At 36.2% G+C, this 14,024-nt stretch overlaps 1 protein-coding gene across 1 annotated transcript; it reads left to right on the top strand.

The window, feature by feature from the left end:
- Positions 1 to 12,907: 12,907 nt before the first annotated feature.
- Positions 12,908 to 13,765, top strand: LOC150090639 (uncharacterized). Its single transcript, XM_090386888.1, has one exon. The coding sequence runs from the start codon at positions 12,908 to 12,910 to the stop codon at positions 13,763 to 13,765; it is 858 nt and encodes a 285-aa protein (XP_090243014.1).
- The last annotated feature ends 259 nt before the right edge of the window (positions 13,766 to 14,024 follow it).

Genomic DNA, 14,024 nt, shown 5'->3' with positions numbered 1-14,024 from the left:
CACCCTAGGGATAAACAATTAGTTCACGTGGATAGGTTGACTAAAGTCATAGAATGCAAACCGTTTCCAGAACTACGTTTAGAGCTGTCAGAAACCACTTCCTTACCTAAACAAACCTCCGAACACACAAAACCAAAAGAGGTATATGTTGAATAAAAATCAGAGGAAGAAGAGTGGATTGACCCAGGGGTTTTCCAGGTGCCAAGTTTTCCCGTTTCAATTCCGCTAAGGTATTTACCAAATAAGGGCCAAAAACAACCAACAGTAGTAAAGCAAGAACAACAAACAGTTCCACACAGTCAAAGGCAAGAGGATAATGCCACTTTGCCAGGCAGAAAACAGCAAGTGCATTCCCAGCCAACACACCAATATAATATACGGAGTAGAAGTCATGAGCCCCAGCCTGAGTATAAGGAAGAGAAAATACTTCCCCAGTCACAAAATGAGACAACTGTCCCAGAGATAATTCAATTTTCCGACGATGAGACAGAACAGAATGTTTCCTCTGATAACACGAGTATTGAACTTCAAACTCAGCCAGCTCAAATTTGCTGTGAAGAAAGGACAGAAGCAGCACCGCCACACTCTGAAAATCTGAGTCTCTACGATCGACTCGTACAGTGGGCAACAGAACCTGTATTCGATACCGAACCAACTTCGGAACGAAATTGGGCGAACGATGGATATGATTATATAGTGAAGTTCATAGATGCGTTGAAATGAGCATGTGGTTAATCCCAAGAATTAGCATTTTCACGTATTGCACCAATGGACTTAACTTGGAATCCAGGAGGTTACCATAATGGAAGAAAAAAAAAAAAGGGAAAAGGATAGATGTCATTCGACTCTATCATTAAGTTTTATCAGCAGTTATATTATTGGATAGCCCAACAAGCACAGAGTACTAAATGGTATAGTTAGAAACACAGGAAAGAGAACTTAATTTATCATAGCCAAACAAAAGCATAAGTTATATTTTTCTGCGAGAAAAAAAAAAAAAGTGAATAGTGCCAGAACTTTTAGTTAACTAGTATTAAACAACCACTATTACTGAGCAGATAATATTCTTCCCCCACAAAATATATTTTGAATATACAAAATTTAAAGGTAGAGAGAAAGGATGCAAAGGGGTCTAGGACTTTATAGGCGCCACCCTAGTTACTTTTTGTTTTTCTCTCTCTCTCTCATAGCATGTTTAAATTCAAGTTCAAGAGAGAAGATCCAAGAGTGAGAAAAAGAAAAGAATGATAATATCCGTTTTTTTGGAGATGAGAAGAAGCAATTAGCCTGGGGACGGCTGGTTCCTCCCAGTCACTACTTGTTTTTATCATGTTTCTAAAGAATAAGAGTTAAAAAAAAAAGGGGGTATCGTCTGAAGTCTAAGGTCAAAATAAGGGGATCTTCTTCTTGTGCTATTTTAAAAAGAAAACTCATTTTTACTCTCAAATAAAGGTTTGGAGCAATCTAAATCAATTTTAGTTCTACAAATAATTTTAAAATAGAACTTTATCTACTAATTATAACTCTTTTACATATGGAATTAAGGAATTATTGACATTACATAGGAATGTCAAGACAGAGCAAATACATAGTTATTATCAATTAAACTGTATAAGAGAAAAAAAAAATTCAGCTGTCTCTTCATGCTACATAGACTACGATTATCCCTGTGCTCACTCACATCACTGAAAACCTATCCATAAGGAATGACATGTGGCTATAACTGCTCTGAACGTTTTGAGGCAAGATGTTTGATTTGAACAAATAAGGTTTCAAGGTAATGTTTATGGATTCTGTTTTTACTTTGACACATGCAGGTACCTTAATCATACGAAAATTTGGAGCAGAGAAATGTTTTGTCATGGATAAGGAACCCTTTCAAGTGAGTGTTCCCCAGGAGTTCTTACTAACCCCAGGACCTTTAAAGTTTCTGTTCATCTCACAAAAGGGTAAGATTGTGTTGAAGGAATTATGCATTTATTGGGAAGAGACGAGTGTCGAAGATTAACATGTGTTATATGTTGGGATTTAATCCGGAATAGACATTGTTTACCCAAGTACGTTACCTATGTGATCTATGTAATAGTGGGAATAATTTTAGCATTTGTTCTTTGGTATGCAAAGTTCATACTAGGGCCAATATGGCAGACAATAAAAGGTATGTTTTTCATGATAAAGAGTGTGTGGAAAGTGTTTAAAATTATAGGGAGAATGACTACATTAGCAGGACTGTCTACTGGAAAATCAGTGAGATCGACTGCAGGGAAGGTGAGAGAGTACGTAGATCATGCGCAACTGAATCTCAGGCCGGAAGTAAGAGTAACATTGTTAGAGGTCTTAGTGATTATGTCTACACTCCTTCTGCTAGCTGGAGCAACTTGCACAAACCATCAGATTTTGCAAGCGGAAGTGGAGGAGTGTGATGCAGATTTATCACACCCCTGTAAAATGTATACTAAAGCTAGAGTTACCTTAATGAATTTCGATTATGAAACTATACCTCTGATTCATTTTCGAACATCCAGCAAACACTAGTTTTTTTTTTATAAGAATCATCCAATTATGTAAAAATCAGAAGGAGCAAGAAGCAATTAGGGTGGATTTTCTCTCTCACTTTGTACAAAGTACAAAGGGTACTAGGAAAGTTTTGCAATACAGCTTTGTTTATTTAATTTTTTCAAAGTAATTTCCTCTACATTCAATACACCTCTCCATCCTCCGAAACCAATCTTTAAACCAGTTCTGCCAAGTTTCACTAGGGAGTAAAGCACACTCGTTGTCCCAAGCCCGTAGAAGGTCCTCATCACTGGAAAACCGCCTCCCTTTTAGCTTCATTTTCACATGCGGGAACAGTGCAAAGTCGCAGGGAGCAAGGGCTGGACTGTAGGGAGGGTGCTCGAGAAGTTTCAGTCCTGTCGTGGTCAAATATTCGGTGCAGGCTTTGGCGCGGTGAGCTGGAGCATATCGTGATGGAGGTACCAGGTGTCCATTCTTGACTTTGGCCGCAGGTTCTTCATAGATCCAATGACTTTAGGCAGGCATTGTTCAGTATACCACTTAGCTGTGACTGTCTTCTCCGTGTCCAAAACGACACGTTCCACAATTCCACTCGATTTGAAAAATACAGCTATCATTTTCTTCTTTACAGATCGGGATTTTCTGACAATTACGGGTGTGTCGTCATCATCAAAGACCCAAACTTTGTTTTGAGCCTTGGTCGGCAGATCGTAATAGTACAGCCAAGTCTCGTCACCTGTCACGATGTTGTTCACATACCGAGATTGTCCCTTATCAAACTTTTTTAACATCTCCCGGCACCAAGTCACACGTCGTGTCATCTGCTCTTCAGTCAGTTGATGCGGCACCCAGAGAGAACAAAGTTTCTTCACGTGCATATGATCTTGCAGAATCGAACGAATTGCTGGTGCATTTAGGCCCAAAGTATCCTCTATCTGTTGGTAGGTCACTCGCCTGTTTTCGTCAAGCATTTTCCTCACAGCAGTAACGTTTTCCTCCGTAACTGACGTTCGTGGCCTTCCCGGCCTCTCAGAATCCTCCAGAGTGAAATTTCCCCTTTGGAATTCTCTATACCACCTGAATATCGTTGTACGATGTGGACAATCATCATCTAGTGCAAGAGTCATTTCTTCTAAGCACTGGTCTATGGTTAAACCACGCACGAAATTATACCGCAAAACTGTCCTTATCTCATTTCGTGACGACGATGCCATCGCAAGCACTTTACACTCTCACTACTAATGAATAACTGAGCCCATCGACTTGGCGCGGCGGCTACTATGCACGTATGAACATGTCTCAACATGCAGCAACAAGCAGCTTCCTGTGATTCATTGTTGCGTCATATTGCAAAACTTTCCTAGTACCCTTTGTATATCTAAAGTTAAGAGAGATGAATAAAACTAAAAATCAACATTCAGATATTCAGTGAAGGCTTCTCTTTTTTCTCATCAAAAAAAAAAAAAAAATATATATATATATGAGAGAAGGGAAGAAAAGGAAGGAGTAACAAAAGAAGTTTTATATTTGTCTTCTCACTCCTCCTGAAAAAAATGAGCCTATCATATTGAACGATCAAAAAAAAAAATACGTTCATCCCTGATTCTAGTATTTTAGGTTTTTGAAATAAATTTAAGAGAAAAAAAAAAAAAACAACTCAATCTCCCACTTTACTTTGAGATGGATTCATTTTAATGGTAATCCCATCAACGGATCAGTACAAGTCAGTCAGGAATTATGGTCAGACAAAATAAGAGTGAACGCTTATTTGAAATGGATAACCACTCTATCACCAGAGTATGATAAGAAAGCATTTACCTGTGTCGCTAATCATCTAACTTACTTGCACCCTCTGATGATCTCAATCACAGTCCTAGTGAAGTATAAGTCAAGAGTCACTATGAGAGCAACCTCAAAAGTCGTACGTGAATATGATCGGTTCAAATTAAAATGTGAAGCCACAGATGTTTTCATTTACAAATGGTTTAAAAACGGAGAACTGCTAACAAAATAAGGAAACGCTTTTCTTGAAATTAAAAGTGTTATGAGAACAAAAACTTCAGAAGTGTTTTTATTTTTCTTTATAAAACCTCAAATTGCGTGTACAGGGACTCATTGTCCCGTGTGAAAAAAAAAAAAAAAAACGTTCAAGTGAATTAAAAGAGACACTTAGAACTTTGAACTTTATGAATACTTCTAGTGACATTCAAATGAAGTTTTAATGGAATAACTATGTTAGAGTGATATACTTTTAATAGTAATTGTGAAATAATTAAGAAAATATTAATGGTTTTAAAGATTTAAACTCTTGAAAAATAATTTGATTGTTACTTTTCTATTATTGGTCAGTGTTATTTGTAGTTATGATAAATACACATATAAATAATGGTAAGAATATGTATTAACTTTGTTTATTTTATTACATGAACGATATATCATTCTTGGAGAAAAATCTTGAAAGACGATTATGCTATGGGAAAGACGTGCATCATTCTTAAAACAGAAGTGTACTACAGCCTAGCAGACCAACGAAACATTGTGCTTGTGCTTAATAAACAGATTAGTGGATATAATATGGACACTTGAGAAGCCATCACGAAGATAAGAAGTATATTCTTTATAAGACTGTGCGTGTGCGATAGCGTGTGAGGGTATCCAAAGGAACATTTAAGAACTCATTATTGTTCATGATACAATATTACAAATGTTATACCAATACTACTAATGTTATACTATTATAAATATTAACCTTCTAGTATTTTATGTTTGAAAACATATATAGATTAGTTGAAGAGGCAGTTGTAAAGGAAGAAACCATCTTTTACTTTCGGAATTTTAGTTTAGGGCCTGATTTGTTTTTCAGAATTGAGAAGGACGATTTTTTCTAAATCCCTAGTCTCAATTCTGAAAAAGGGGGAGCCGAGAAAGATGTTGCAGTGCTAATTCCGCCTTTCCCTTTAAATCCATAATAAGTATATTAATTTTAATTTCTCATAATTCCCCTATTTAGTTATTACCCAAAACTTCGTTTATTAACAATTTTAGAGTTATTAAAACTGAGTATTAAAGGAAATTAGATGTCCTTAAAATCTTTAAATTGGAACCTGTTTTAATGGCATCTAAAAAGATGGCGAAATTAGCCACAGCAACTATGTATTAAAAAGAAAGCCTGCAGTTGCTGGCCGGCGATGGCTATCTCGGGAGCCACTTACCGGGTTAGATTTCTATAAACACAGGAAAGATGCACTTAGCTTGACATGCAAATGATGACGACAGAAGGGGGGGGGGGATCAGAGAGAAAGAGGTACAGACACCCGTGTGAACGGATATGGTAGATTCCTCCGAGCATCGTAAACTCGGTGAATATGTAAACTAGAGACTCTTCATTTTCCTAATAAGGAGCTGGCGAAGTGTCTATACGTGTTACCAGAATGTTTGGTACATGGCGTAATCGAGGATGATGGTGACTCCTTTGATTAAGTGTCCCAGGACATGGAGTTCTCCAATAAGAGAAAGGGAATGGTATAAACAAAAGGGAGAACTAGGGCTATAAAAGCCAAACCGCGAAAAAGAACGAGAGGTCGAGAGAAGAGGAGGTGACGAGAAGAAGAGACGTGAGAGCAAAGAAGATACTGCAGAGGATAGAAGAGAATAGAGAAGTTCCAGTCACGGAGAACGGAGGGAAGAGCCGCCGCCCAGCCGTATCTTAGATTGGTAAGTTGATGATGAAAAGATGGATTCTTTCTAGCCTCTTATAATCTTGTAACTTGTATCTTTGTTTAAGAATGATAATCCCAAAGAACATGATCCTATAATTATCATAATGATTTGTTGAATTTATATCTATGTAAGATTTACTTTCTCTTGTATAGTATGAATCAGAGCTGTAATACTCAATATGTTCTACGTTGATGATAATATTAGTAAATTAATAAGAAGAGTTTACCTCAATATAGTACGAAGAACACTTCCGTATGATACCCTCCAGAAATTAAAACGGAAAAAACGAAAAAATCGACAACTTACCGGAACATTAAAGTAAAATATAAGTAATTAAATAATCAATTTAACACAATTCAAAATCAATTTAAAACAATTAAAATTCAAATTAACGCAATTAAAAGAATCTAACGAAAATATTCAAAACGATTTTCCTTCCTATTTCTTTCCTTTCTCTTGTATTAAACTTTATTATGTTTTTCACTATAGGAGTTTCTCGTTCTCTGCCAAAACCTCACATTCAACCACTAGAGTAAAGGAGCTAAATGTTAAAGCACGATTAGAGGTTAATTGTGGTGTCGAGTAATCGGTTGCATGATTACCCGATAATAATAAGCACAACGCGAAGCTCAAACCGCGGGGAGGGGTAAAGAGGGAGTAAATAGCTCCATCTCTCTCTTCATCCCTGAGGGTATATGAAGCTTTTGTCCTAAATAAAACCACTAGACGATAAACAGAGCTATAAGATGACCAACCAAAAGAAAAAGAGTCGAAACCGACATAACTACACTTAGAATAAAAAGTATAAGTTATGCCTAGACCAACTAGTGCTAATGCGGCCACACCCTAGTACACACAAGGCCTAGGTAAGTAAGTGCAGCGAGTATGTGTGTGTGTGCGGGGTAACAGGACTGTAGACTTGGCAATAATGATAATTTATTCTCACTAGATGTTACCTCGTTATATACGAATGTAAACGTTGAATACACGTGAGATATGTTAAATAACAACTCGATACCGATTAATTATACGAAGCTTCCTATTAAGGAAATTTTTCACTTTATTAAACTGTTAGGTGAGGCCAACTATATCATCTTTCGAGACTTAGTATACAAACAAATCTTTGGTTTGCCGATGGGATTGAGAGAGAATCTTTTATTGCGCCACCTTCAATTATGACAGTTACATGATTCGATGGTGTTGCAATGTCCCTTCACGGCCAAAAGGCTAGGGGTTCACTTTTCTTTACTCCTGGGGAAACTGTTTCTCCAGGGAGGTGGGCGTGCTGATAGTAAGGGAGAGCCTTTCCCCCCGCTGATATGGACGAGTACTTGGAGGCGGTCGTCCAGCTAACCAAAAGGTCAAAACACAACATCATACCACAGAATATACAAACACAGTTTTTTTCCCCTGTCACTTTCTCCGGTGTGGAATAAAAAAAACTTAATTCTCTCTCTCTCTCTCTCTCTCTCTCTCTCTCTCTCTCTCTCTCTCTCTCTCCTTCCCTTTCATCTATCTTCATCCAGCATGGGTTATTCCTAATGTGGGATGATTTTTTTTACACAACACACTAGCCTTACCTTTTTTTTTTTTTTTTTCTTATAACCATATTCATCTTTAGTCCGAAATACTTCCTAACTCGGTTTCTTTGGGATCGTGGCTTTTGACTCCAATGTCATCTACAATTCGTAAATGGTTTAGGTACTCTCCATTCACATCGACTCCTTTCTGCGACGAGTGTAATCTTCTGAAAGCTTCCTCAAATGCAGCAGTAAACAACTTCGGAGATATTGTGTCAATTAGAAATTTCTTACTGTCATTGTCTATCTAATAAAGGAGGTAGCTTTCTCATATCATTTTTCAAAATCATAATATATGGGATATCTATGCCTTGTCTTTCCAGTGCCCGAAACATTGGCTTATGCTGTATGGAATCAAATGCCTTTTTATAATCACAAATTCCAGACATAATGGTGTTTTGTATTCATTTGCTTTCTCCATTAGCTCTCCAGTCAATTATTTCAAAATCCACAGATGCCAGGCATAATGGTGTTTTATATTCATTTGCTTTCTACATTAGTTGTGATATTACGTGAAGGTGATCTATAGTTGAGATTCCTGTCCTAAAGCCAGCTTGCTCTTTTGGCTGATTCTCATCACGTATTCTTTCTAATCTGTTAGTAATGACCCTTGTGAATAACTTGTAGATATGGGAGAACAAGCTAATTGGTCTATAATTTACAATCTCTGATTTATCTCCTTTCTTATGCAGAAAAATTATGATTTCATTATTCCACTCGTTAGGTGTCACGCCTTTCCTAATGAATTTTGTGAAGAGTCTTGCCTGTTTCTTCCTCCCAATTTTGACAACTCTACGGTAACTTCATCTTCACTCGGGGCTTTCTCATTCTTCAATTCATGTTCTACCACATTACGAAGGCTATCGGGTCTGTCGTATTTGTTGCTAATTTGTGATCCATCTTCTCCACTACTGGCATTATTCCCTCGCTCCTTATATAATTATATTTGTAAAGGAATAAGAGAAGTTTACCTCAATATGATACGTAGAACACCCGTATAATACTCTCCAGAAATTAAAACGAAAACAATTAAAAAAATCGAAAATCTTACATTACAGTAAGAAATAATTAACAATAATTAAAAATCAAATGACCACAATTAAAAATCAATTTAACGCAATTAAAAATTAAGTAAAAATTTAATTTAGCGAATAAAAAGCAAAACGATTTTCCTTCCTCGAAGCTGACAATGCTTTTCGACCGTATGTGGTGATCACAGGAATGAAAATTGCCGAATAGGGGTGAGCATGGAACTTAAATAGGGATTATATGTCCTCGCGCATGCACGTACAGGACCACGAGTCGGAGATTAGATATGGCGGGTGAACATCAACAGAATTCTCATACAATTTAATTTCGACGGTTTCTGCAATTAATAGTCTCGCATAATTACGTTGGACACTAAGTATTTTGGCCTCGGTAATTAAAAATGGATGTTTTTCATTAACTGCATGAAAGGCTAATTCTGACGCTGCTGAACGAGAAACACGAACTGAGGCCGCGTGTTGATTAACGCGAAAATTCAGAGGAAACCGCGTAGAACCCTGATAGACGAGTTGCAATCACCCCAAGAAATGTATACTAGGTCATTTATTTGTGTTGCAAACGAGGAGAGGACTGAGCAATTGTTCAGTATAGTGTGTAATTTTCTTATTGGTCTGGCTACAATTTTAAATTCGGTATCTTTGAAGAATCTGTTAAGTTATTTGTGCCACTGTTGAACCTATGGGACAGAAATAAAGTATTTTTTGATATTACTATTGTTGATTGGTGTATTTTTTTGTATTGGTGTATATATTTCTTTATAGTAGTCTTCTGCAGTTCGAATTATGCATTCTCTGCTATTTATAACTGCTATTTATGCTATTATAAGTACACCATCGCTATTCTTCAGTTTCAGTATCATTTGTCTTTCTGTATTACTGTTCATGGTTACTGATTTAAGTCCTTTGTTTTTCTTTAATGCTTGTTCTACTTTTCTTGTGTTAAATCTTCTTGTCTTCTCTCAGTCTCTTTCTAATGGCTTTGCATAACTTACTATACTCAACTTTGTCCTTCTCAGTGTTTATCATGCTCGTAATTTGATGTCTTCGGTTCATCATGACAAGTGTTTCTTGACTAATTTTTTCTTATTTGGATTTCTTCTTACCTACAGGTTTCTTGGGCTTTATGACTTTCAGAAAATTGTTCTGTCTTCCTCTATATATTGGTCCTGAAAGGTCTGCAGAAGCTTAAACTTGTTCCTAAGTTCCAGTACATACTGCTTTTTCTTCTTTTCTGTTATCTCAAAGACCTTATATTATTTAGTGAAGTCAGTTTTTGATGAAATGCGTTAATTCGAAAAAAACATCTGTTTGCAAGTCACCTGGTGTTTTCAGATTGAATGTATTTTTTTTTCTTTACAATTAAACTCCGAGGCTGGAAAAAGAGTTCTGCGTGTCTGAGACATTTGTAAAAAAATAAATTAGAGAATATTGCAGTTGTACCGAACTGATGAACGATCTCAGTTAAAAAGAAATCATATTCACGTATTCACAATTTATATACATTAAAAATAGAAAGTATACTGGTGTTACTTGGATAATAATAATATATACATACAGACATAATTAGCAATATACATAAAAACATCGTATTTTATGTAATTTGTTTTTAAAATGAACAAATAGCTTTCTAGGAATACAAGTACAATAATGAATTATTTTGTGCGCAACACTGTATTTATTTGTCTTTTAACTTTCCGACAAAAGAAACATTCTCTTTCTTCCGAGAAACAATTTTATGTTTTTCTTAATTATATAAAATATGGCATACAAAAATCAGTTGGAATTTCTTATTTTGCTTTTTGTTAAAGTGAGAAAAGAATTCGTCCGTTAGGTGGCGCAGCGTCAGTGATCGAATTGTCCGTTATTGTACTGATATCATTTTTGTAACAGAGTTTGAAATTTTGTGATTTCTGTGTGTTCGTTATCCTAAATGAACTTCTGAGTTTTGACAGAAAAGTTTTCAAAATATTGTAGGAATTACCCCATTGCATATATCAGGTAAGACTTGCATGTCTTGAAATGAAAAAGCTTATTTAGAAAGCTTTAAACCTATACGGTTTAAGCCTAGAAATTTCGGCGTACGCAAAACCGGTATTATTTAATTAAATACAATTCATTTACACATAACTGATTGAAATAACTTAAAGTCATTTCTAATCTTATTGATAAGTTCAGTAGTTGTTCAAAGTATCTAATTTTGGCTTCGTTACACGGTTTGTACTCTAGCGAATTTCACTCACCGAACAATTTGACTATAATGAATGTGAGAAATCGTTATAATGTTGGACATCGCAATTTAAATTAGTTAACGCCCGTGATATCTTGAGATAAAAGTAAAAGTGCTCTACATTTGAAAGAGTCGAAATAAACGAACTGGGACTTAAGGAAAGTTATTAAACGCAGAGGTGATTTCTATTAATGCTCGCTAACAAAATTAACTTGCTTAATGTTAGCTTCAAAAGAAAAATTGATGAGTTGCCCATCATGGAAAGGTTATTGTCGTTGAAGGGTTCTAGACGAATCAGGAACTTAGTCTATTTTTTTCCATATATATTATATCCGAATCTGAAATTGCTTGTGTTCTGCGGGCGATTTGTTATTTGCTGGACAAAAAACTCAACAGTTAGCGGAATAAAATCCATGCTACATTCACCTGAGATCGACTATCTCAGCCATCTGAGGAAGACCATAAATATTTCTTCCTTGATTGGCGGGATTCAAACAGATCTTTCGTACCGGTGTGAGGAGAATAGCGATTCTACCAACTGTGCACCGAGGGCTCGTGGAAGGGTGTTTGCATATTAAGTGTCAGAATAAATAAGGCTATGAGGCATTAGTCTATTGTGTTTGCCTTTCTTTGGTAGCTTCGATGTTTGTCGGACTAAAACACGAGCTTGTGAAAAAGGGCGAAAAATACTGAAACTGTTCCTGAGACCAACTAACTGAGCTACGTTGTGAAAAAGCCCTGAAAATTTCATCGCCTCATTGATGGGATTTGTAATGAGAATTTTAAAACTGAGTGTGGCAATAAAGTTTATAACCCCTGTTCCACCAGCGAGGGCCTTATCATCGATGCACATTCAAAACACAGTTTTTATATTGACGGATAACATTTACCGTCGTACTGTTTACGATCATGTTCAAAGGCTCATAAGGACGTGTGATTTGAGCGCCCGCGGTTCAAGCCCGTGGCTGCTAAATCCGGTGCCGTTTCTCGTATTCGCTGTATATTGTGAACTCCTATGACAGTGTGGTCGCCCCAGAGTATAAACAGAAAATTTATGTTATATTTCGACAGTCGCACTAAAACAATGAATACCTTGCATCTACACATGAGGTTTTTAGGGATGGCAATATTAGAATTATATCTAATAATAACTGCGAATTAGATGATTTAATGGTATCAGAGAGGGTAGTGGACGAGAAACCGAAACACCAGAGCTCAAAGAATCTATTCTTTTATATTAATACCAAGAGGAAATCAGATAATTGAACCTTCAGCCATCAGGATATCCTTGAATTCACGAGAGGTCTGTACAAACTGTAGAGATGTGCAATTGTCTCCATTGTTCTCCAATAAAGTACATGGAAGGACGAAGAAGGAGTCAGCTTGGATTCTCTTCCAGAGAAAATAATGGAATCAGAGGTTAAAGCAGAAATAAAGAATAGTATTAACGAGAACGCAGTTATATGACAATACGAGTATGGATTTATTCAGAGACTATCTTGTCTGACCAACATCAATAAACACAATAATGTAATCACAATTTGTGTTTTTTTTTAAAAGATAAATATGAAATTTTTTTATGAATATGTAATGAAGTAGTGAATGAAGAGTCAATTTTATTATTTAATATTCCCTAAGATGAGTGATTGCCATGATGTTCTTGTGCCCATTACAATTTTTGAATATTTTTCTTACCTAGTATGAAGAATATTCAGAAATTGTAATTATCAATTAATTTACAGTTTTCTATCATGGTTTTTAAAAACAGTTTGATCTTTTTTCAGGTGAAAAAAATAGGAACGCCGTTCATTACTACGATGACTGATAAGAAAGGGAGTCATCTCATCTGCGAGAATTGCGACAAGATGTTTTCAAAGGTTTCTTCTCTTCGTCAGCACAGGAAAATTCATTCTGGCCAGAATATCTTCAGATGTGCCACTTGTGACAAAACATTTTGTACCTCATCATATCTTCACCGCCACGAGGACATTCACAGCGGTAAGAGGCCTTTCACTTGTGAAACTTGTGGGAAGACATTCAGCCAATCATCCAATCTTATTGTGCACAAAAGAATTCACACAGGAGAAAAGCCTTTTTGTTGTGACATTTGTGATAAAAGATTTTCACAAAAGATTAACCTTGTAGGTCACATGAGGATTCACTCTGGTGAGAAGCCTTTTCAATGTGATATTTGTGATCGAAAATTCTCGCAAAATTGCTCCCTTTTAAGCCATCTCAGAACTCACACCAAAGAGAAGCCTTACATGTGCGGATATTGTGGCAAGTCTTTCTCGACTTCAACAAATTTAACGACACATAGACGGATCCACACTGGGGAAAGGCCGTTTTCTTGTGACAAATGCACAAAGACATTTTTTGACGCATCACATTTAAGAAGTCACAAGAGTGTGCATTCTAAAGAAAAGCCCTATTCTTGTGAATTCTGTCAGAAGACATTTTCACAACGAGCAAGTTGTGTATGCCACACGAGAATCCACACTGGTGAGAAGCCTTTTTCGTGTGAATTTTGTCAAAAAACGTTTTCACAGTCTTGCTCTCTTACGGCGCACATGAGGGTCCACACCAGAGAAAAACCCTTCACGTGTGCAACATGTGGCAAAGCATTTTCTTCTAAATCTGGCTTGTCTAAGCACAGGAAACTCCATTCTGAATAAATGTCCCTTCAACATGCATTTGTGTTCAATGTGCGCATCAAATTTATGATCCGTTAATCACAAAAATTTGTTTATTTGAGGCAAATTGCCTTTCATTACAAATATTAACAATATTATTATTCGCCATTATTTGTTCACCTTAATTTACCAATTGAAGACTCCTTCCTTTTCTATATATGTTATTAATATTTTAGCGTCACATTTCATCTTGTCTATGTATTTTATTAAATTTCTAAGATTTCATTTGTTTTCTTTATAA

Source organism: Mastigoproctus giganteus, chromosome 1 (assembly GCF_048544385.1).
Source record: "Mastigoproctus giganteus isolate SK-2022 chromosome 1, ASM4854438v1, whole genome shotgun sequence".
Taxonomy (NCBI): domain Eukaryota; kingdom Metazoa; phylum Arthropoda; class Arachnida; order Uropygi; family Thelyphonidae; genus Mastigoproctus; species Mastigoproctus giganteus.
Note: the sequence above shows the minus strand (reverse complement) of the source record. Positions and strands in the feature narration are given on the sequence as shown.

Coding starts and splice junctions, on each gene's coding strand:
- LOC150090639 (XM_090386888.1), top strand. CDS start 12,908: ATGACTGATAAGAAAGGGAGTCATCTCATCTGCGAGAATTGCGACAAG.